The sequence below is a fragment of the Stegostoma tigrinum genome, chromosome 31, assembly GCF_030684315.1.
Source record: "Stegostoma tigrinum isolate sSteTig4 chromosome 31, sSteTig4.hap1, whole genome shotgun sequence".
NCBI lineage: Eukaryota > Metazoa > Chordata > Chondrichthyes > Orectolobiformes > Stegostomatidae > Stegostoma > Stegostoma tigrinum.
The window spans coordinates 27,332,059-27,358,235 of NC_081384.1; the positions used below are offsets into that span (position 1 = coordinate 27,332,059).

At 40.2% G+C, this 26,177-nt stretch overlaps 1 protein-coding gene across 2 annotated transcripts in view; it reads right to left on the bottom strand.

The window, feature by feature from the left end:
• The window catches only part of LOC125466439 (tumor necrosis factor receptor superfamily member 16-like), a 168,266-nt gene that overhangs the window by 25,416 nt on the left and 116,673 nt on the right, over positions 1-26,177 (bottom strand). For both annotated transcript variants that reach the window (XM_048560929.2, XM_048560928.2), the window contains exons 4-5: positions 4,379-4,577; positions 2,782-2,954 (exon numbers count right to left, since the gene is read on the bottom strand). In XM_048560929.2, the coding sequence (XP_048416886.1) occupies positions 2,782-2,954; positions 4,379-4,577 (372 nt within the window). The remainder of the gene's footprint in view (positions 1-2,781; positions 2,955-4,378; positions 4,578-26,177) is intronic.

Genomic DNA, 26,177 nt, shown 5'->3' on the forward strand with positions numbered 1-26,177 from the left:
TAAACTGTGAATACCTGTATTTAAGAGCATCGGTTAGTACAGTTAGCTGAATGGCTGGTTTGCAACACAGAGTGATACTAACAGCATAAGTTCAATTCCTGCACTGGCTGAGATTATCATGAAGGACTCTCCTTCTCAACCTGTCCCTTGTCTGAGGTGTGGTGGCCCGCAGGTTAAACCATTACCAGCGTTTTCTCTCCAATAGGAGAACAGCCCAGTGGTCCAGTAGGGCTGTGGCAACTCTACCCTCTTACCTATATTTAAATAGGATTTTCACCCCAACTGAAATGTCTTGATTTTATTTCAGTAACTTTTAAACAACTACCAACCCATACATTGAAGAAGCAGTTGCTCTTAATCAAGTACAATGATCAAAATGATGCCAGCAATTAGGTCAATTAGATTGTTGTATTTTTGCGAAAAACTGTATCTTGTTTACATCAAGGCTTAATCGGGTGGCATTAAATGACAAGACAATTATCGAGAGACATCCCATTGTTATTAAACAGCAGTTTAATGGGCATAAGATTTATTTCTACTTATACATTTCTTGCTGTTGACATCCAACAATCAATTTGCAGACCATCAGGAAAGTTGCCGATTGCTTCCTTTATAAGTCATCCTGTCAAAAGCTCTAAAGATATCTAGCAACAGAAGAAGTGGATTTCTGAAACCAGCCAACTGTGAACATGAACAGTTGCACAGGTTACTAGTCAGGATACAATTGGTGGTAAAGCCAGTGCTAGATACTAACAACAGGAAAAGCTAACCACAGGCCAACTTAGTCTGAGCTGCAGGATTTACAACTCAATAGGACCATCTGTCTTTTATTAGCAATTTAAAATCAGATGATGTATAATCTTGAATTGATTGACCAGAAGGGATTAGTTTCTAAAAAAGACCTTGACCGCTACCACAGGGTGGAATTAGTTTAGGAATGCATTTTCAATTCAAACTTGTAATGTGACCATTGTGTTCTGGTATTGCATTGTCTGATCATGCTGATTCTATGTTTGAACAGAAGATTTATCAAATATAATGAACTCTTAAGGCTCTTCTGACACAATGGCAGTCTCCTAAACTGTGGATCAGACGGCCTGGGTTCAAGTCCCACCTGCACAGGTTGATTTTCAAAAAACCTACAATGAACTTTTGTAACCATGGAACCTCTCTGTTCTGACACAAAGGTCTCATGCTCAATCCAAATAAATAATAAAAATGCATACATGTAATTTCACTTGATCAATTTCAATTGTTGAATTGCCACAGGACTGGACTCCTGACCCAGATAGTTAAATAAAAAGTGCTGATCCACATGTAAGAGCCCCTATTTAATCACTCAATGCTCAGCAAACTGTATTTCGACAACCCACTACCTAGTCTCCACTCACAGCAGTAGAACGTCTAAAAAATATTTTTTTATCAACTGCAAGCAGACTTAACAGTAAAACCTCACCATATACATCCTTCATCAACTGCCTTCCTTAGCAACACCACCAGTATTAAAGGCAATCCTCTCCCCAGCAGCTCACGCTCAATCATGTTCCAAACTGTCTTCACGAGTTAATTTCCTTATCCCATCTGCCCAGCAGACAGCTAGCTGCAAATTGCGCCAGCTATTATAAAATATGAAATCAATTGAGTCTTTGTGAGTTGGAATAGAATAGTGATGTAACCCCAATGACAGAAACTCCCTAAGAGTACAACCGTTGCCAAGGGTAGACCATCGTGAATTTACCTTGCTTATTTTTCCTAGTTTTCCAACCCATTCTTCACATGAAATGTATTCAGCTTTTACTTTGTGAGGGCCAACATCACTACCGAAGGACCTGTGCCCCATTATTTTCATTTAAACGTATTTACAAAAGGCCAGATCAAATGGGATGGAGGCATGAACATAGCAGGATATCTTTTATGTTCACTCCACCATGCTTATATAGTTCACCTTGATCAACCAGACACATTCTGACAAACTGAATTGAGTTTGACATTTCTCAACACTCATTGGTCCAACTTATCTGTACTGAGCAGATATCCTAAACTTATCTAGTGATGTGTGCCAGCATTTGGCCCATTTCCCTCTGAACCTTCCTATTCATATACCCATCCAGATACCTTTTAAATGTTGTAATTTTCCCAGCCTCCACCATTTCTTCTGACAGCTCATTCCATACACTGCTCAGCAAGCTGCAGATATGAGCTGATAATTCTATCAACTGCTCAGAAAAATTCCTGGAGCATGGCTAGCCTTGAGATAGTTGTGGCTATTCAGCAATACTGATGTGAAATGTTAACAATTACATTTTAAAATCCATAAAGGTATGATTTATAATAAGCTCCAATAGATTCATCCTTTGAAACGTGGACATGCATTAATTTTATGACTATTACTTACTATTAGCAAAAGGAGAGCCAAATTTCTTGGCAAAATTTCAGAATAGTGTACCCTGCATAGGATATCTACACTAATATCAAAATTATTTTATGTTCATGGGCAACAAGCTTGACTACTTAAATATCTATGAACTTATAGGTGCACAATTTGAATTAATTGGAATCTCTCTTTTGATGCCTCCTTTTTCTTTAAGAAAAAGAGGTGGTGGGACTAAGTACAACTTTCAAAGAGCCAGAAGAGATGTGAATGATCTGTCTCTGTCCACCAAGCTACAACATTTTGATGGAGTGTGAGTAAAACAGGGATTTAGAAATCATTTTTTTTCACTTTGTGATGGTAGTGTGTCATTAGAATATAGAATTCACAACTAAATATCCATGACCTACCTTGGTCCTGTTGTTGCTGCTGTTGCTGTTGTAGTTTCTGCTGTTGCTCCTGTAGGCTCTGACTGTCTACTGAGATTCCACTATCATTGTGCAGTTTCTCACCCTCTGGAGATGGCGTCTGGTTTACTGTTCTGTTATTGGCTCCTTGCTTGTTTTGCTTACAGCTGTTCCATCTAAGGAAAACAAGCCACACGCCACAGTGAGCTGAGGAACTTTAACATCAACTTCATTGCATAAGAGTGGAAAAGAGAGATGTGACGAGTCACAGAGAAGGAAATACTTAAGGGAGCAGACTCACCCGTGTAAGGAAATGCAATATGAGACAAACTGTAAGCTGGGAAACTGTGCAACCAATTCATTTTGAGGAAAAGTACAAAGAGCAACAAAGATGAATCCAGCCAAGATGACTGAGCTTTGAAGACAATTTGTATTTGTGGGGGTTTCTATACAAAGGGTTCTGTAGCAAGGACAAGAGAATGGCTTTCAGCTCCAGCCCTTTCCCAAAATTATTGTCACTAAATTAGGAACGGAATGTCTTTAAAGGACATGGTGGGAAGGCTGTCCATAACCAATCAAAGTCTTTGGTTCTTGCTGCAAACCCTTCTCCTAATCACAGAGAATATCACTATCAAGGGGAGTGCCTGAGTCTGAACTCAGCTTGGCATCATATGTGACCCTGAGGTAAAGAGTGGATTTTCACAAAGTCAATGTACTTTGCTAATTGGGCCAGCACCTAATGCCCATTCCTAGTTGCCATTGAGAATGTGGTGGCTATTATTGACAACAATTGGCAGCCATGTCTTTAGCTGCTGAAGCACTAACCTCAGAAAATCACTCCTTAAATATCTCCATCTCTCAATACCTCTTGTCCTTCTTAAGAACTATATCTTGAACTAACTTTTGGTTATTTGTCCTAATATCTCCTCATGTGGGCCAACGTCATTTTCTTTTCGATAATGCTTCTGCGAGCATCTCAGAAAAACATTTTAAAGGTGTTTTATTAAACCTAGGCTGTTAATATTATTCTGAGCCAGAATTAAGAACATTGGCCCTCTAGCAATACTTCCAAGGTCACTTTTCAGGACCCAGAAAGAGGTCTGTATGTGAAAATTCTGGAATTAGTAAAGGAGAAGGTCAGGTATATGAGAGCGAATGGAACAAAACAAATCAAAGCAAGTGTGTACAACTGAACAGTTTGTTTTTCATGACCCTCTGCTATTTTAAATATAAGCACAAGATGATTGAGAGAGGTGTCTAAATAGAGTTATGGCCGTAGAAAGGGCAATAGGAAGACTGTGGGAAAAGCTGCAATGAATAAAGCATCAAGCCATCATCAGAAGACAAACAGTCAAATTATGAGAAAAGTAAATAACACAACTTAACAGAGTGAATAAACAGCATGACTTTTGAAATGCTAGTCCATAATTAAATCAACATTGAGCAAATTACAATTTCAAATGCAAAGTTTTAGATTGCACTGTGCTGCATAACCCAGTTTTGGCACATAATCCCCATTCGTTGTAAATTAGTGACCTACATTACATCACTTGTCAACTATACACGTATCATTAAAAATGGAGTTACTGAAAACACCAACCGTTTGAAAGCCACATAGGCCACTAGTCCCACTACCACTGCGGCCAGGATAGAACAATAAACAGGAATGATGTTGTCAGTGTTTCCTTGTCCAATAAACTGTGGGGAGCTTGGCACAGCCGGGGTGGTCATTATCTCTGTTGTTGTGATGGTTTTCGGAGATACATCTGTCTTTGCAGAAATGATTCTTGGATTGTAAGCTGTTTAACAGAGAAAAAAGGTCTCTTTACTTCTTTTTGTTTTTTTGTACTTTTTGTAGCACAATAGATTATATTTTATCTCAAAATGATTTTCTTTTGTAATTTCTATGCGTATATAGAGTAGCATGGTTGCTATATCCTATAATTAACAAATTTAAACTTTGTTAATCAATAGTGTCATGATTCTATCTACATCCAGGTAAATGTCACAATCAGCTGCAATCTTTTACAGACAATTTAATTCCAATAATACACCATTGAAATCACTTAAATAAAATTGGTGATATGATTCCAGCACTAAATTAAAGAAATTAGGAATACGTTGCAAATGTTCACAGCTCTTTATTACTACAAAATTGTAAGCAAGGATGACTTCATCATGGAAATTGACAATAATGTAAAATGATGACTGGGAGATAATGTCAATTATTGAATCTCACATTCAAATCACATTAAACTGAGATTTAGTTGTTTTCATGACTACAGCATCTTGTCATATTGTCTGTGATGAGCAGCCAACCTTTAGGATACAGTGCAAAGAGAGAGTGGACATCACAATAATAAATATTACAAGTTTACTTGGCTATGATTTTATTATGAGGTGTGATTCAGATTGCATAATGTAATAGAAAGAGGTAAGAAAATTATAACTGAAAAAATTCAGAATAAAACTAATATGGACATGAACATAAATATAATTAAAGATGAATGCATTTATTTCGCGCTTTCCTAATTTTTTTCTAATAGGACAAAAGATGACCTAACAGGCCCTTCATTCTGATCAGCTATCACATTCTCAGCTACAATAACACGATAAGAATTCAAGTCTCAACAAGCAGAGCTGCATTCTAGTACATTACAGAGTGAATGCTACACTGTCAGAAGTGCTGATTTTTGATGAAATGTTAAATCAGGTGTCCGCAGATGGACGTAAACACTCACCTGACATCACTTCAAATGAGAGTTAAGTGAGTTACCCGTGATGGCCAGGCTAATATTTATCTCTAGATCCACAGAACAAAAACAAAATGCAATCTTTTAATATCGGAGCTTGCCACGTGTAAATATTGTGCTACTTTTCCTGTGTTAAACAATGACTACATGTCAAAAATACATTTTGTAAAGTGCTTTGACTGTCTTGAGGTCATAAGAGGCACTGTATTTCAGTCTATTTCAGTTCTGAAGAAGAGTCACTGAACTTGAAACATTGACTGTTTTCTCTTCATAGATGCTGACAGACCCACTGAGTTTTTCCAGCAATTTCTGTTTTTGTTTGTTGCAGATCTCCAGCACCTGTAGCGCTTTGTTTAATTTCAGTTTTCTCTTATTCCAATGCAAACATGGATAGTGTTAACCAGTTTGTAGTGAGAACAGATTCAAAGCAGTTCCAAAGAAAAGTTACATTTGACTCAAAATATTAGCTTTTGTTTCTCTCTTCACAGATGCTGAGTTGGTCTCCTACTTTCTGGGCTTTTCTGTTTTGCTCAGTATCCACAGACTTGAATGTTGTATTATTAGGGTAACTGGTTCAAGATGGTGGCGCTTGAATTTGACAAAATGTTAGTATGGGTAGACAGTCAAATCATCATGGAATTCAATGTTCTGGAATTAAGTACTAGTTACACAAAATCATTCAATGTTTACATCTATTGACAAAAGGGGCTTCATTGCTGTTTTAGTAAAGATCAGAGAGCATGAGACTCAAACATTATTTTATATCTCACACAAGTGGAATATCGTTATAATATGAGTAACTTTATTATGCCACTCCTAGACAGTTCCAATTGAAAATTTGAAGCAGTGACATTTCAGCAGGAATGTTAAAATCCTTCATTCGTTTCAAGGATGGATCTTTTCCATAACTTTTGATTCAACTGGAAATAAAACGTAAGCAATTTGACAGCTTCTGTCCTAATCGATTGTGGTAATGCCCATAACAAAAATAATTATCCAGCCGCATTCCTAGGAGAGTAGCCACCAACAATCAAAATTCTGCTCTCCTCAAGTCAATACAGTCTTTCCCCCAGAATGCTAGCTGATCATTCCTGGTTATTTCCCTTTGAGATTTTGGTTTTAATGCACCTCTGACTGTTGTTCATTGTCTGGAGACTACATGGATCGTAATGTGACAAGACCTGAACTCATCTCATTCACTGGGATATTAGTCTGCAACAGATAGCAGATACTAATTTGGCAATCTCACTCCTAAAGACTGCCTAATGCATGGAAATACGTGGAAAAAAGCTCTCAAAAATTTGGACTATCCTTCTGACATTAAGGCACAATGCTGCTTGCAAGGGGAGGAACTTTTAGTCTGCTTCTAACCATGCTACATGCCTGGAAGTATTTGAGATTGGTCACAGGTCACTGCAAATAGAAGGTAATCTATTTTCCAAGCATACAAATTGTGATTTGTAAAATATAAATTAAGTGAAAGGCACCTGAGAAAGGGCCTTTGCTATATCCAAAGCCAATTATTTCAAAGGGAATGAAGTATGAAAACACAAAACTCTTGCTAAAACTATGCAAAACACCAATCAGACCTCAGCTGGAATACTGTGAACAGTTTTGGGCCCCTCACCTAAGGAAAAATATACTAAAAAAAAACCTCCTAACAGTGATCAAGACCAGGGGCGCAAGATGCACCGAGAAATAGATAGGGCATGTCAGAAAGGCAAGGTCACGGTGATCATGGGGAACTTCAATATGCAGGTGGACTGGGTGAATAATGTTGCCGGTGGATCCAAAGACAAGGAATTCATGGAATGTTTGCAGGATGGCTTTTTGGAACAGCTTGTGGTGGAGCCCACAAGGGAGCAGGCTATTCTGGACTTAGTGCTATGTAATGAGCCAGATTTTCTAAAAGACCTGAAAGTAAGGGAACACTTAAGAGGCAGTGATCATAATATGGTAGAGTTCAGTCTGCAGTTTGAAAGAGAGAAGGCAAAATCGGAAGTAATGGTGTTACAGTTAAATAAAGGTAATTACAGGGGCATGAGAGAGGAATTGACGAAAATCGACTGGAAGCAGAGCCTAGCGGGGAAGACAGTAGACCAACAATGGTAGGAGTTTCTGGGTGTAACTGAGGACACAGTACAGAGGTTCATCCCAAAGAAAAGAAAGATTGTCCGGGGTGGGATTAGACAGCCATGGCTGACAAAGGAAGTCAGGAAATGTATCAAAGAAAAAGAGACAGCCTATAAAGTGGCCAAGAGAACTGGGAAATCAGAAGATTGGGAAGGCTATAAAAACAGACAGAGGATAACAAAGAGAGCAATAAGGAAGGAGAGGATCAAATATGAAGGTAGGTTAGCTAGTAATATTAGAAATGATAGTAAAAGTTTCTTTCAATACATAAGAAACAAACGAGAGGAAAAAGTAGATATTGGGCCGTTCCAAATTGATGCTGGAAGGCTAGTGATCGGAGATAAGGAAATAGCTGAAGAACTTAAGAAGTACTTTGCGTCAGACTTCACAGTGGAAGACATGAGTAGTATGCCAACAATTAGGGAGAGCCGGGGGCAGAGTTGAGTACGGTAGGCATTACAAAAGAGAAAGTGCTAGAAAAGCTAAAAGGTCTAAAACTTGATAAATCTCCTGGCCCCGATGGGCTACATCCTAGAGTTCTGAGGGAGGTGGCTGAGGAAATAGTGGAGGCTTTGGTCGTGACCTTTCAAAAGTCACTGGAGTCAGGGAAAGTCCCAGATGATTGAAAAATTGCTGTTGTAACTCCCCTGTTTCAGAAAGGACCAAGGCAAAAGATGGAAAATTATAGGCCGCTTAGCCTAACCTCGGTTGTTGGTAAAATTCTAGAATCCATTGTTAAGGATGAGATTTCTAAATTACTGGAAGTGCAGGGTCAGATTAGAACAAGTCAGCATGGATTAGAAGAGGTAACAAGTATGTTAGACCAGGGAGAGCCAGTAGATGTTATCTATCTAGACTTCCAAAAGGCCTTTGATATGGTACCTCACGGGAGGCTGCTGAGCAAGGTGAGGGCCCATGGTGTTCAAGGTGAGCTACTGGCTTGGATTGAAGATTGGCTGTCTGACAGAAAGCAGAGAGTTGGGATAAAAGTCTCTTTTTCAAAATGGCAACCGGTGACGAGTGGTGTCCTGTAGGGTTCAGTGTTGGGGCCGCAGCTGCTCACCTTATATATTAATGACTTGAATGAAGGGACTGGGGGCATCTGGTGAAATTTGCCGATGATACGAAGATAGGTGGACAGGCAGGTAGCACTGAAGAGGTGGGGAAGCTGCAGAAAGATTTAGACAGTTCAGGAGAGTGGTCCAGGAAATGGCTGATAAAATTCAACGTGAGTAAATGTGAGGTTTTGCACTTTGGAAAAAAGAATACAGGCGTGGACTATTTTCTAAATGGTGAGAAAATTCGCAAAGCTGAAGTACAAAGGGATCGGGAGTGTTAGTCCAGGATTCTCTAAAGGTTACCTTGCAGTTAGAGTCCGTGATTAAGAAAGCGAATGTAATGTTGTTGTTTATCTCAAGAAGGTTGGAATATAAAAGCAGCGATGTGCTTCTGAGGCTTTATAAGGCTCTAGTTAGGCCCCATTTAGAATACTGTGTCCAATTTTGGGCCCCACACCTCGGGAAGGACATACTAGCCCTGGAGCGTGTCCAGGGGAGATTCACACGGATGATCCCTGGAATGGTAGGTTTAATGTATGATGAACGGCTAAGGATCCTGGGATTGTACTCATTAGAGTTTAGAAAGTTGAGGGGAAATCTAATAGAAACTTACAAGATAATGTATGGTTTAGAAGGGGTGGAGGCTAGGAAGTTGTTTCCGTTAGGCAGGGAGACTAGGACCCGTGGGCACAGCCTTAAAATTAGAGGGGGAAAATTTAAAATGGAAACGAGACGACATTTCTTCAGCCAGAGAATGGTGGGCTTGTGGAATTCATTGCCACGGAGTGCAGTGGAGGCCGAGACATTGGATGCCTTCAAGGCAGAGATCGACAAATTCTTGATCTCAGAAGGATTCAAGGGCTATGGGGAGAGTGCAGGGATGTGGCGTTTAAATGCACATCAGTCATGATTTAAATGGTGGAGTAGACTTGATGGGCCAAACGTCCTTACTTCCACTCTTATGTCTTATGGTCTTATACTGACACTGGAGGCAGTCTATAGAAGGTTCCTTAATTGTTGACATAAAGAGACTGTTTTATGTGGAGAGGTTGAGTAGATTGTCCATATATTTATTAGGAGTTTAGAAGAATGAGAGGCGCCTTATTGAAACATCCAAGATTCTTAGGGTGCTTGACAGGGTGGGCATGACAACATAGTGACCAGCCACTTACAGCCTCTTGAAGGCCAGCCCTGGACGTTGATCAGTGGCCCAATTCCATGGAGCTGACACAATATAGACCTAGCACTCTACCTGATCACACGGAGATGCAACGTCGTGGTCCGACCGAAGGGGGAACAAGACCACTAGGCAGCTCAAGGCTGCAACCAGGACCCTACTGGGCACACCCACTTACCTTCTCGAATAGCAGACAGTCCATTCTGACTCCTGGACACCTTACCCAGGAAATGTGGGAGACACACTGGCCTGCAGGTGAGCCTGAAACAACAGTTTCATGTTCCCCTGCCCCAACATACCCCTGGCAAATATCTAAGCCATTGAAAACAAGCTGGACTCACCTATCAAAGGGAACTGAGAGACTGCTGTGTGCTGTATTTTGCAGAGATATGACTCACTCCTGCTTCACCTGACTGTGCCATACAAACTGAGGGTTTCTCAATCCACCCAATGGACTGCATGGCATCCTCAGACAAGACATAGAATGGAGCGCTGTGCCTCCAATCAACACCTCTTGGCGCTTGGATGTGATGACGTTGGTGAGTTACTGCTCCCCAGGCCTAGAATACCTAACAGTGAAGTGCTGTCTCTATTATCTGCTGCAGGAGTTTAGATCCCACCGCATATGGAAGTGGAAAGTACACAAGATGAAATATACACCAGTGTAAATAGACTGGAGACAGAATACCCTGCAGCCTTGTTCCTTGTAACTGGTGACTTCAGCCATACCAACCTCAAGAATATGCTGCTAAGATGCCAGCAACATGCCTCCTGTCCCACTAAAGGTCCAAACACCCTGGACCATTGTTACACAGTCATCAAAGACGCCTACCACCCTATTCCTCACCCACATTTTGGTAAATTAGTCCATGAGACTGTGCTCCTTCTCCTGGCTTACAAGTAGGAACTGAAGTGTGAGAATCTGGCACAAAAAAACTGTACAATGCTGGTGTCAGGTAATGGACAAGCTCCAACATGACTGCTTGGAGTCGATGGATTGGTCCATATTCAAGAACCCTGACCTATACAGGAAATCCAGGTACAATCTTTGCAAAGCCATCAGGGATGCCAAGGGGCAATACCAGACTGGAGTCCCAGACCGCCTACAGGAACACAGTCAACTGTGGCAATGTTTATATGACATAACAGGCTATAAAGCGCAGTCAAATAAAGCTCAATGCATTCTATGCTTGCTTCGAAGGTGGGTGAAATGATGTCATGTACCCCAGAAGCCTGCACTTGTCAGCTTGACCTTCTGGAGGGCAAACTGATGGAAAGCAAATGGCCCAGGTGAAGTCCCTGGCAGTGCACTCAGATCCCGCAGGGGCCAGCTGGTATGATGATTTGCCAACATTTTTAACTCTTCTTACTACAATGGAAGGTTCCCGCCTGCTTCAAGAAGACCACTATCATCCAGGTGCTAAAGGAAAACCAAGTAATGTGCCTCAATGACTACCACCATTATGAAATGCTTTGAGAGGTTAGTAATGGCACATGTCAACTCCAGCCTCCCAGATTGCCTTAATCCACTATAATTCGCCTACTGTCACAAAAGGTCCACAATAGATGCCATCTCCTTGGCCCTACAGTCATCCCTGGAACATATGGATAACAAGGACACCTACTTAAGACTCCTACTTATTGACTACATCATCGTCTTCAACACCATAATTCCATCAACTCATCTTCAAACTCAAGACCTCGGGCTCTACTCCGCCACTGCAACCAGATCCTCAACTTTCTGACCCACAGCGTGCACTCAGTAAGGGTGAGCAACAACGCCTCCTCCATAATAATCTTCCACACCAATGCCCTACCAGGCTGTGTACTCAGCTCCTTAAAATACTCCTTCTGCATACATAACTGTGTGGCCAAATTCAGCCCTAACTCCATTTACAAATTTGCAGATGACACCATTGTAGTGAGTTGGATCTCAAACAATGATGAAACAGAGTAAAGGAAGGAGATGGGCAGCTTAGTGGCATGGTGTAAGGGCAGCAATTCCTCTCCCTCAGTGTCATTAAATGAAGGAGCTGGTCATCAATTTCAGGAAGCCAAGTGAAGGACATGCCCCTGACTGTATCAATGGTGCTGAGGTGGAGGTGGTCGAGACCTTCTATTTCCTCAAAGTAAATATCACCAACAAGCTGTCCTGGTCCATCCACATCGATGCTACAATTAAGAAAACATATCATCACCTCTACTTCCTTGGAAGGAAATTCAGCACATTCACAATGACCGTTTAGCAATTTTAATAGATGCACAATGGAAATCATCCTAGCCAGATGTATCACAGCTCAATATGGCAACTACTCTGCCCAACACCACAGGAAATAACAGAGTTGTGAACACTGCCCAGTCTGTCATGAAAACCCAGCCTTCCTTCCATTGACTCTGTCTACACTTCCAGCTGCCCCAGGAATGCAGCCAACATAAACAAACACCCCTCCCACCCCAATTATACTCCCTTTTACCCTCTTCCATGAGGGAGAAGATACAAAAGTTTGAAAACACATACCAACAAATACAAGAACTGCTTCTTTCCTGCTGTTATCAGCCTTAGGAATGGACCTAAGACCATAAGACCATAAGACATAGGAGTGGAAGTAAGGCCATTTGGCCCATCAAGTCCACTGCGCCATTTAAATCATGGCTGATGGGCATTTCAACTCCACTCTCCCCGTAGCCCTTGATTCCTTCCGAGATCAAGAATTTGTCGATCTCTGCCTTGAAGGCATCCAACGTCTCGGCCTCCACTGCACTCTGCGGCAATGAATTCCAAAAGCCCACCTCTCTCTGGCTGAAGAAATGTCGTCTCATTTCAGTTTTAAATTTACCCCCTCTAATTCTAAGGCTGTGCCCACGGGTCCTAGTCTCCCTGCCTAAACTTCCTAGCATCCACCCCTTCTAAACCATACATTATCTTGTAAGTTTCTATTAGATCTTCCCTATTCCTTCTAAACTCTAACGAGTACAATCCCAGGATCCTTAGCCGTTCATCATACATTAAACCTATCATTCCAGGGATCATCCGTGTGAATCTCCGCTGGACACGCTCCAGGGCTAGTATGTCCTTCCCGAGGTGTGGGGCCCAAAATTGGACACAGTATTCTAAATGGGGCCTAACTAGAGCTTTATAAAGCCTCAGAAGCACATCGCTGCTTTTATATTCCAACCTTCTTGAGATAAACAACAACATTACATTCGCTTTCTTAATCACGGACTCTACCTGCAAGTTAACCCTTAGAGAATCCTGGACCAACACTCCCGGATCCCTTTGTACTTCTGCTTTACGAATTTTCTCACCATTTAGATATATATCAGTTAATCTTCCTCTGCACCTTCTCTGTAGCCATAACATTGTGTTCTGCATTCTGTTCTGTTACCCTCATGTACTTATGTAAGCTACGATTTGCCTGGAAAGCACACAAACAATACTCTTCACTGTATTTGGGTACATGTGACAATAATAACTCAAATGTGGAAAGGTTGCCTCCCCTTGCAGGAGTGTCTAGGATTAGACGGAATCACCTCAGAGTAAGGCTCAACTGTTTAGGACAGAGATGAGGAAGGCTTTCTTCACCCAAAGGATAGTGAATCTGTGGAATTCTTTCCTGCAGAGGGCTGTAGAGGTTGATCGTTAAGAATACTCAAGACTGACAGAGGCAGATTTTTAATCAGTAATGGAAACAAGGGTTATGGGGCAAAGGCAGGAAAGTGGAGTTGAGGATTGTCAAAATAGCCACGATCTCATTGAATGGCACAGCAGACTCGAAAGGTTACTGAGTGGCCTACATGTGCTCCTGTGCCTATTGTCTTAGTTCTGAGTGGAGGATAAGATTTGTGCGGTTGAATGGCCAATTTTATCCATTACTTTTTGATTGTATCTAAATAATGACTCTGATTTGAATCAGTCTTGTTTCCTGTTGTTGTGGTTGTGGCAGTGCTTAGTTCTGGTCTTTAAGAAAGCCTTTACCAACCACAATAAAGTCCTTCTTGCCAGTACTTAATGATGATTTACCACATGTTAGTCTTACATTTCATCTCGCCATTTAATAAGACTGGGTTGACAAGGCACTTGTAAATCATTCTGAACATTTAGTTCTGTGAGAAAAATAGTTCTATGGAATATATATAGAATCCACTAAAATGATCTGGAACACTAACTTTATTACTAAAATCTTGCTTCCAGGGAGAAGTATCACTTAGAACATACTATCTGAAAAATCAACAATTATGAAAATAATAACTTTAATAATCACCACATGTGAGTATAATCTGTGCTTCAGGTAGAATATATTTCCGTTATTCTTGCATTCATCAAATTGAAAGTTTAATCAGATAGGAGCATAACTTCAAATTTGTTAACCTGAATAGGAACAATTGACTTTCTGGCAGATGGTTTCCAGAGGTTTGCTTCATAGAAAGTGTGTAAATGAGGTTCGTGAAATCATAGGATCTCTACAATGCAGATAGAGGCCATTCAGCCCATCAAGTCTGCACTGATCCTCCGAAGAGCATCCCACCATCCCACCCAGCTCCCTACCCTATCCCTGTAACCATAGTCAGTTCACCCAGCCTATACATCTCTGTAAAAAGTTAATAAATGTCTCAACATTCATTAGTTTGTACTCTCACGGTTTCCAATTCTCATCTGTCAAAACCATCAAAAAGACTGCTCAATTATTTACAGCCCACCAGGGCAGCTGGTGGCAATTAGATTCAATTAATAAATTCTGGAAATATGAAAGTTAGTCTCAGCTTTAAAACCAGATGTTTCTGTTGAAATTGTCCTTTGATTTTAGGGCTTAAAACGATAAGCATTTGAAAACTATCACCAATGCATATAGTACATATACAGTTGAGGGGGCCAAAGACCCACTGGTTCCTATTTCATACAGTTGACCCATACAGGTTGGGTGATAAATTGTTTGTATTTGTTAGAATCAAGCATTTGAAAAATTTTATCTGTCATGAAATTTTTATGTGGATGAAACTATTAAGCCTTGAAGTCTGAGGAAGAGTTATTCGATGGTTGAATTGGCCAAAACCATCTTTTGGTTGCAATGTTACTTCTTTCTTTATTTACTTGCAAATGATGCTTGAAAGGGCCTCAGCCCTTTGTGGAAAGAGGTACTTTCTTCAAGTCGTACTTTTGATAAAAGACAGGTTTTTGCAATAAAACCAACATGACAATGAGAAACATCCGTCTAATTTCCCAGTCTCTCCACAGGTTTGTGCTTTCTTCAAGGTCTAAGTCATTAATTGTATCCAAATTTACTTATAGCTGAATATCCTTTCATATATTTTAAAGAAAATCCCAATCCTATTGTAAATTTAAAATGGTCAGAAGATAACCATTCAACTTTTAACTTTTGAATTTTGAGTTTCTTTTGCAGATTTTAAATACAAGTGATTGTTTGACCATTCAAGGAAATAGCAGATATTTTTACTTGAGAGAAACATCTGGTCTGAAAAGCAAAGTGGTTGTAACAAAATCTGTGCGCTTTTATTTGCTTTAAAAGATAAAACATACTCGTAAAACTGCAAGAAACCACTGACAACGCATCAGAGACACAGCAGGGCTCTACATCTGCATCATAAAATCAAAAGGATTTCTTCATCAAGAAGGGAAAATGTTATTGAAATAAGTAGTTCCAACCCAATTAACGTGTTTAAACCCTACTGCTAACGTAAGGAATGCATTGTATACCTGACTGTGAGTGTGACAAAGCCATGAATGTTGTAAATTACATTTGCAGCTTAGTCTTTGTTTTATGTTCATTGACATCTTCACTGAATCACATTGAGTTCTTTGAGCTCATGCACCCTTCATTCTTTGATTTGCAGGCAACCATGAATGTTCAACTCAGCAGTAAGCACTTTGGAAGGGAAATGGTAAGTTAGTTTTCATCGTCAGAGGACTAGAGACTGGGAGAAACTGCACATGGAATATTCTGTGCAATTCTGGTAACCTTACAAATGAGGGACATCTAACTGATTGATTTTAGTGATGGAGGACCATTCTACAAGGAGACACTGAGGAGATAAGGCCTGTATTTGCTGGAGTTTAGAAAAACATGCAAAATTCTTGAAGAACGAGACAGATTAGATGCAGAAAAGATGTTTCCCCTGGCTGTGAAATCGAAAAACAGGAGACACAATCTCAGAACTAAAGGCAAGCCATTCAGGATTCAGATGAAAAAGAACGTCTTCACTCAGCTGGTTGTAAAGTTTGGAATTTTCAATTTCAGAGACCTGTAGAAATTCAGTTACTAAGTGTATCTTCTTTTTTACTAAGTCAGAGTTGTGTCATTTTTTAGAGAGTTTCTCATACTGTAACGCCTTGACTTTTCTCACTGCCTCTTAGTAAACTTGCCTCATTAAAAAATCTGAGTCCTGATGAAGGGTGAACACCTGAAACATCGACTTTCTTGCACTTCTGATGCTACCTGACCTGCGGTGTTTCTCCAGTTCTACACTGTATTGACTCTAACTCCAGCAGCTGCAGTTCTTGCTATCTCCTTGCCTCATTAATTACCGACTCCACCCTTGCAATACCTCGTAATCTAATCTCTGCTTATCTTAACATGCATTCCAAATCATGTTCGCAGAAAAACTCAGCGCTCAGTGGATATATTGGAATTCACCAACATTACTGCGTCCAAGCCTTTTTTAAAAGGCTGCTTTACATCAGGACAAGCAATGTCAGTCCAGAGCTGCTGTGTACAGTTGGAGAAATTGGAATCCTGCTGGGTGTGTGGAGTCTTGGGGAGTGCTACTGGACAAGGTGATGCATCGGCGGGTTTCAATTCCCTTATGACTAGGGATGGAGGATGCCACATCAGATCATGCCAGTCTGGTTCAAGGTTGCCACCCAGGTTCATGCAGTCTCAGCTGTCTGGTGAAATGCCCAATACTGTTGACAGTGAGTCAATGTCTTTCTCCCCTCCACCTGCAAGAAAACACAACAACACCTCTACTTCCTCAGGAATCCATGGAAAGTCAGCATGCGCATAAACAAGACTCTTCCCTTTTTTTACAGATGCATGAGAGTGAGCATTCTATCCAATGCATCGTGGCTTGGATTGGCAGCTGCTCTGCCCAGGACCGTTAGAAACTACAGAGGGTTGTGAACACAACCCAGCCCATTGCACAAGCCAACCTTCCAACCACTGACACCATCTATACTACTCACTGCCTCAGAAAGGCAGCCAACATTATCAAAGGCTCCTCCCACTCTGGTTATAATATCTTCCAAACTCTTCTTTCAGGCAGAAGATACAAAAGCATAAACACACAGACCAACAGATTCAAGAATGGCTTCTTCCCTGTGTTATTAGGTTTCTGAATAGAATTCTCAATTTTTAAATTTAATGTTGCTCTTTGTGCACTTTTTCTGTAGCCATAATGCTATATTCTTCACTCTATTCTATTCCCCCAATGCATTTTGTATGGTATAATCTGCTTGTACTGCATGCCAAACAAAACATTTTACTGTACCATGGTACATGTGAGAATAGCAAATCAAATCAAAGTCAAATGAAAAGAAAAACCAACCTAAGTGTCACCATCTTCTCTCCCGCATTTCACACTCACACTCTCTCTGCTATTGCATCCACCTCCTGCTAAGGCTTATGCACAACTATTCTCACTGCTGTGTGCAGCATCTTTCCAACCAGCCACTCACCCTGACCACCGACACCACCAATCCATCATGCCCTCTGCACTGCCTACTCACTCACTCAGGTCAACACTGCATTTAGAGCAACAGTAATAGCTCTGCCACTCAATGCTATATTGTGTAACAACAGCTTGTGTCTCATTCCATGAAGAAAACAGTTCACATAGGGCAGAAAGATTCAAGATGGGTGGTAGGCTGTCAGTCATTCAGTTTCTCAAGCCTCGACTATTAATGGAGATTAGCCTTATCTTACTGTTCTGGGATCCTCTGAGCGAAAGCTATCCCTTCACTTTACAGGGGCCTGCTGACATTTCTGGAGAAGGGCCCTAACTCAAAATGTCAACTTTCCTGTTCCTCTGAAGCTGCCTGGCCTGCTGTGTTCATCCAGCTCCACATTGCATTATCTCTGACTGCAGCATCTGTAGTTCTTACTATCTCTGCTGATATTCACAAGCATCCTGGTTTTTAAATTTTTGTAAATCTAACATCACTCTTGCTCCTGTATACTTGTTTCTGTAAAACGTCCCACTTGTGAAACGCATTCAAAACTTTTAAATCTCCTCGAACAGATCTCCAAAAAAATAGAAATTCTATACAGAACCAAATCAAAGGCAGCTAATCTTTTATTAGCCACTTCAACATGTTAATTGATCTGTGAACTCAGAACACTCTGCTGAAATAATTATAGCTAATGGCATAAATAGTAGTCATTCAGGAAATGTTAAGAGCACTGTTGACACTGCATAACCAGATAATAGCCTAGCCTGTACTTGCCATGCAAAGTAGTCCAACAGAGGTTTGCTCATTAACAGTTTGGCCTTTATTTTAAAGTTTAAAGAGCAGAGCACTTAAAAACCTTCTGATCAAAACCCTCATGTGAACATTATCAACCTTCCAATTGCATTTCAATCTACTCTATCCATTTGCATTGTTCTTATTAGATTAAGGTCCTCGTGATAACAAAATATTGAGTCTATTAGAACTTATCACTAAGTTGAAATAACTTGCTGAGTCTGGGTTTTCGCCCTGTGTGACTTGCACTGATCTGCCAGAAGGTGGGCTACACTTCCACGTCCGGGTCTTGTATGTCATTTATAAAAATGTCCTTGATGTGTCCTAACTTTGTAAAAATCTAGCTTCTAGTTACAACTTCCTAAACTGTTGTCTTTTTCTTATTGTCACCTGGGTGTCGTACAGCACAGTAGGTTTACCTTTCATTTAGTTTTCCAGAAAATGCATTCACTGTCTAGGCATTTTCTTTCAAATAACTCAGAAATGTAGCATTACTTGCAGGGCAAACAAAGGAAAAGTAACAGACAGAAAGCATTGGGCCAAGTCACACCATAAACCTTGATCTCACAACCTGTTTTACAGTTTATTGCTCTGCATAACAATACAAACTTCAAACATTTTACAGCATTTACTGAACCTCATTAATCTTGGAGATCCTTTCTTAACCTTTCTGTCTTATTTCTCTTCCAACCTTCCGACTGAGACAAATTACAATGCTTGTAATGTTAACAGAACAGACACACTGGAGCATCATACATTCTCCTATGATTTACTCCCCAATTTTCGAAGAATTTAGGCACCAATTTAACTCTAAATATGACAGTGATCCTGTCATCTCCAATTCTTCATATCAATTCTGTAGTTTATTTCAATTTGTCAACGAGGTGGACTTTAAGCAGAGTCTTAAAGGGGAAAGAAGGATATGGGCATATGAGGGTTTAGAAAGTAAATTCAGATTAGGGCTTTCAGTAACTGATGGAAAGGCTGTTATGAGTGGACCAAAAGGGAGGGTGGGGGTAACATTTAGCTAAGTGTGTGATTGAACTGGTGGGTTGGAGACATCAGAGTCTCACTGCAGAATTACCAAAAGACCTGTGTTGTCTCCTTGGGAAAGGCATACTGGTATCAACAGCCATTCAGGACAAGTACAAGCCTTTCCCAAAATTCAGGAACCCCCAAGCAGAATTCCAGCCTAATGAGAGGCTAGCAGAGGCCAGAAGTTGTTTTGAGTGTCAGCACTGTTTGATGAAGCCTTTATTAACATTGAATTGACATCTACTAGGGGCAAAGAATCGGGGGGGAGGGGTCGCAGGACTGTGGGCCGGGGGAGCAGGGGTCCATGAATGAGGATTGAGGGAACAGGGGCCCAGGATTGAGGCCTTCAGGAATAAGGCCACTATCTCAATCAAGCTATGTTTAAGGCACCTTTGCCCCTCCACAACATCACTTGGAGATCACAAACAAACCACAGTTTTACCTTTCATGCATAAGGAGTGTTGCCAGTCCAGAACCCCAGTACTGGATGGTGGCTGGATAAGAACCTTAAGTCATCAATAATTGGTTGTTTAAGGGTTGAAATTGGCATCAAAGCAGGAATCAGGCCTGCCCACTCCTGACTCAAATCCAGCAACAGCAGAAATCTGATGGGATAAGATTACATCATCCACCTAATGAATAGTCATCCCCATTTCCAAACACACCACAAGAGCAAAGACCATACAATTCCATCCAAGAGTAATAGGAGATGGAAACTGAAATTGCTGGTGAAAACTCAGTAGGTCTGGTCGAGTTCGTGGGAAAGAATTGAGTTAATGTCACCAGGCTCAAAAATAACACTGCTCTCTTCCCACAGATGCTGTCAGAAGCACAAAGTTTCACCAGCAATTTCTGTTTTTGTTTCAGATCTCTGGCAACCAGAGTTCTTTGTTTTAACTTATGAGATGAGTTGTTAATTTTCAAGAGATTATGGGCCTGGGATGGGTGTGACCATGAGAGGATTTGAGAATGAGAAATTTCAAATGGACACATTCAGTGAACAGAAGCCAGTGAATACTAAAAAATACAGAAACAAAACACTGCACATGATATGCAGAGCTTCAGATGAGCTGCAATTCTTAGAGATGAAGAATAGAGAGCTGCTTATAGGCACCAATTATTTACAGGTTATCATGTTTTAATTTATATTTTATCAGTCCCCATCTTCCCACATCCAGCCCTGCAAAATAGCCTGCAAAATAAATTTAGTTTATTTGAAGTCTCTAAATCTAGAAAACATAGAGTTTTTTCTGCCATCATTTTGTCTATTATTAAATTCAGGACACAGTTAACTCTCTGTACCGCCCATTCCTAGCTATGCTGTTGTATGAAAGGTCAGCATCTTAAAAGCTTTGCAGATCCACTTGTTAGTATAAACTGCAGTTTTTAAATACAACTGGAAAATGGGAAGATTTGAATTGCCACAAACCACTTTCAGACTCACCAACACACCACTAAAGTATTTTATCTGATAAACACTGTGTCTCCCTTTTCATCTCTTGTTACAGTATGATATATTATTGAGTTGGCAGAGCCAGATTCATCCGCATGTTTCTATTATAACAATAGTGTCCTTGCCCCAACCCCACACTCATCCCCATTCTCCTTATTCCTTAGATGCTAGAGATGCTCTACACAGTTTGCTACATATTTCTCCTTTCAAAGATTAATTCCACAAACAGCTATTTGTTGCCACTTCAAGAGTGTGTAGGAAACATAACGCCTCCCTAAACATTTTAATGCATAAAATTTTGACACATTCCAGTATTCACATCAGCGTCCTAATACCTCCAACATCTCAAAGTGTATACATTGTCTACTTTCCGTTATATAAGAACAGTTGCAGCCTTTCAATATCGGCCACTATAACTATCCAATTCTTTCAACATATGCCAGAGTACAAATGTTCGACTGAATTTTAAACCTTAGGGTATATGATGATCACAACATCCTCTGTATCTCCCATGCATTTCATTGAATAAAACATCACTCAGTGATTAAAGAACTAAGCACTCCTATTTTCGGCTAAAATGAACTCTGGATATGTCAGTGTTTATGAACTATCAGGGTCTCCATAGATTACAAAGTAGCAGACATTGAAATATCTAACATGTGGGAAATACTAAGAATGCAGATTCGGCCACTATTAAGAATGTAATAGATTGGAGTACTTAAAAGGCATTGAACTATTTTATACACTGAGAGCTACGGGTGTCATTGGGATATCTATACAGAGAGGCATTAGGCGATGATGAAACTCAGAATAGTGTACAGTTTGTGGGATACTGAGATATTTATCCATTGTGAAATGTTGAAGGTAATAAGATGCTCACAAAGTAGAGGATTTAATGGATTGCAGCGTACCCATACATTGATATATGTGAGAAACATCAGAGTAGAATTTGAGGGTTCTTTCTACTTTCCACTTTAAGCTTTTCAGAAAACAGGGAGAAAACCTATAGATTTATAGGCTACTGTGATTGCAGTATACTCGAAGATGTTTAAAAGAAAGAGGATAGTAATTTATCTACAGCTTTATTCTGAACCTTCACTTTCCAGAGGGACATGCCCCAGTCTGTTCAGTGTTTCCGATAGTTACTATCTCACAATTTTGGTCTTATTCTCGAAAGTCTTTTCTGCACCTTCACCAATGTCTCTAAACATTTTTATTCATAAACATTGACAATACATATCAGAAAATCATGAGTACCACTTGCACTACTTTCTAATATGAACTTTTACACTGAAGTTGCCACTTTGAAAGTTCAATGTTAGTAATGTTTTATTTCTGTCCTGCCATAATGAATATATTTAGAGACTGCATGTGATTGCCATGCCTGACTGTAAACTGGCATGCTGGCCAATCTAAATCACTCTGTCGGCAAAAGAATTTTTCCAGTTTAATACAGCGAACCCGTTCCAAATGGAAATTGTTTCTATTCTATTGGCCATTACACAATGTTCCAATTTTAGTCACTTTGTTGCGGAATCCTGGTGAAAGTTCATTTATTTATAACATGATACGACATAGAATGTTAAAGAGCATTATTACCTGTTTCAATGTGTCCCTGCTGAAGAAAGGGGTAATCTTCACTGCCATTGACTGTAACCTGGTGCTTTGGCTGACGTAAGACCAAGTGTGGAATTTATCAGCATATCAAAGAAACAATATGAATTTTTAAGCTTAAATTCCACTCCACAGTATACCTGCATCTGTATATCAGTATGTTTATTTGAGGCGATCAGTATTGAATAGTAACAATAACCATCAACACCATTGCCAAGAGAATGTTAACAACAGGGTGGCATGGTGGTGTGAAAGGATGGGCTGAAGGGCTAAACTGACTGATGATATTCGACAGCTGCATGATCTTGAATGAGTCCTCTGAACATTCCTGTACATGCCAAAGCAGACACGATCAACATGTTTTTCTGTAGCTACTTCTCCATGCCTTGTTGCTTGTTAACACTATATAAGAGAGACAGTCTTGTTCCAAGCTGCCGGACTTCACCTCAGACCGGGATCACGAATGATGTCACGAACAAATCTAAGTCTCCAGACCAACCATGACTGAGGAGTCCCCAGTGTGCAGGAGGGCATGAGGCTCACTGCTTTCTTTTCCTTCTTTTTCATGTTATTTTTACTTAATAGATGTTCATAGTTAAGCAAATTGCTATTGTAGAAGTCTTTTCTTAACTACATTTGATCAAATCCAAAAGAATCACTTGGATACATCTTGCAAGCCAAGACAGGTGGCTCAGTGGTCAACACCAGGGAGCCTGGTTCGATTTCAGCCTTGGACAACTGTCTGTGTGGAGTTTGCATGTTCTCCCTGTGCCTGCATGGGTCCCCTCAGGTGCTCTGGCTTCCCCCCACAATACAAAGACGTGCAGGTTACATGGATTGTCCATATTGTCTAGGGATGTGCAGGTTAGTTGGGTTAGCCATGGGAAATGCAGGGGTGGGATGGGGCTGGGTGGGATGCTCTTTAGGGAGTCAGTGAAGACTTGGTGGGTCAAATGGCCTGCTTCCATGCCGTAGGGAATCTATGAGTGATAGACTTTTGAACCTAATGCAAAAGCAATATAAATAATCTAAGTGTATTATACATGGGTCATAAATGCCTAGTTCATCATCTAAATTGTCAGCAGATTTACCCAAATTGAATGAATAATCATTCAGACTATGTTCAGTGATGCTGGAGCAGGGGTATAGTTTAAATTATTCCAGTTTGTCTTCCCTGTTGCACATCGTAGGATCCAAGGCAGTGCTAGGAGAGATCAATTTCCCTGTTATTCCACTCAATTTATTGTCTGTTCTGTCCTTAGTGTTGGAAAATCTGGCTCAAAGCATTTTAATTGAACAAATATCACAGCTGGAAATAGGAAGGATCCATAACTATGTCAATGCAACACCAATCCTGGTGAATGTGCAATTTAGTGACTAGTATTGTCAATGACATTCCCTGTCTAATTGTATCTGTCTTGGTGAAGCTTCATTTATTTCGAGCTGTCCAGGAAGTCACATTAATGAGTACTGCTGAATAGATTTGTGCTGCTTATCTAGTAACAGCAAATAACAGCTGCCTTGTTACTCAATCCAGAACAGAATCCAAAATCAAATATTGAAATCAAAATTTAATTGAGTCAGTTAATTTAACATTATTTTGACGAAGATGCAATTTGTCTATATTTCAAAATAACATTTAAACAACTGAGATTTTAAGGAGCATTTCAACCTCTCTTCTTAGTCCCTGGCTGAAAGGTTAAGAGATAATCAGTAAAAAGGAACAAATGTCCCTTGTTCAGAAATCAACAGAGATAAAGAAAGACTTTGATGGCTAGGATACCAGGTTTCAATGGATTTAATGTACACACTGTGACAGATGGGGATGAAATTTCTGTGGTCCTTCAGTAATTTTGAATTACATTCAGAATTCAGGCAGTGCTGTTATCCATAACTGATCAACAGTTAGAGATCTGTTGTAACAGGCTGGTGGATGACTGGCAGCATTATCACTAAGCAATGTGATGCCTAATACTATTAATGCTGACAGGCAGCATTACTTTCAATGTGCTTGAATTTCAAAGGAAAACAAATCTTTGCAGTATGCAGGGGTACTATTGTTGTCTTCAGTTCTGCATTTGGCAGACAATGGTCGGAGCTCCAAAAGAAATTAACATGCATAGCGACCATCACAGCCGGTGTCCAAGAGTTGGTGAGTTGTACAGCAAGAGCTAGGGATGCAACGGATGAATTCACTGTGATGTGTGATGAAACAACAGTTATTCCTTGACCCAAAATACAGGAAAAATTGTTTTTAGTAGTCTTGTCAATCATTATGGAAGTGTCATTTAGGAATAAGAGTTTTGTAACAATATGGTGCTGTTTTCCACTTGGCATTGATTATAAACCATGCTATTTAGCCCAGTAATTTTATGCTGTATTTGAATCTGCTCTCATTCAACTTCATCAACATAACCCTTTGTTTCCTTCTCTGTTAAATACTTATGTAGCTTCCCACTTAATGCATCTATACCACTGGGAACAACTGCTCCCGAGGCAGATGAGATCCTCATTCTCACCAGGTCCTTCGGAATCCCTGTTGTTCCTTAGTGGCTATTCTACATTTAGAGGCTGAGATTTTGCAAAGTCAAGAAGAATTTGGAGCCATTTAGAAATCATAGGCTGGAGTCAGTTCTGGGATTCCAATCCAATTCCCGGTCTTTGTTAGCACGGGATAAGGGTGCTGGAAGCATGCACAATACACACTGCAGGAATTCCATTCTCTTATCAGCTTAACCTACTTGTTCTGAACAGTCAAGATGAAGGTCAAAATCAACAAAGATCATTATCTTTCTTTTTATTCATTTCCATATGTTTTCACATTTCTTCCTACACCTTTGTCTCACAATGAGGTGGTGTATAGAATACATCAATTAGTGTAATTGATCCTTGGGTATCTCATGGAATCACAGAGTTCCTACAGCATAGAATGAGGCCATTCTGTGTAAGTATGCCAGCAGATACCTGAATCAGGAAGACCTGACTCTGAACTGAGTATCCAGTACTTTTACTGGGAGAGTGAACAGAGAGGACAGATTTGGAATTGTACATCGTTCCCTGGATGCAGCAGCCAGGTAACTCTGCAGCTACCTCCATTCAGTGTGATTTTGCTGATTTAGGTGTCTGAAATCTGAGATACACAGGTTAAACATAGCAGGTCTGAGCATTGTAGATTTGTTTAGCTGATTGGGTATCCTTTCGGAGAGGGGAATAAGGTCGTGGGATACTTCCAACAGATGTCAGGAGTTTGTTGGGGTTGTCAACAAGAGACATGAATGCGGGTGAGAAATGCAAGAACTTACTGGAAATGTCAAGGCTGTCAAGGGAATTAGCTTTGCTATGCTAAAGATTTCTTGATATTTCGTACTGTTAGCATAATCCTGAGGGCTTCCAATATTGGATTGCTACTGCAGAACTAATTTCACTGCTATCCATCAGCACAGTATGATGCCTTACTTCTCACAGTTTGACTGACAGCTTCAGGTGCTTTTAAACTGTTTTATGTGGGACTATCAATTCAAATATTATTAGCATTTGAATTAGTGTTTGCTGATATAGAGCTTTATCTTGTTGAAGAAACATTGATGACGTAAATAGGATTTTTAAATAATTTCTTTCAACATAGTGAAGTTTGCATTAGACATCTAGAACTTCATTTTATTTCTATTTTGCAATGGTGTTGACATATTCCCATGAAAAG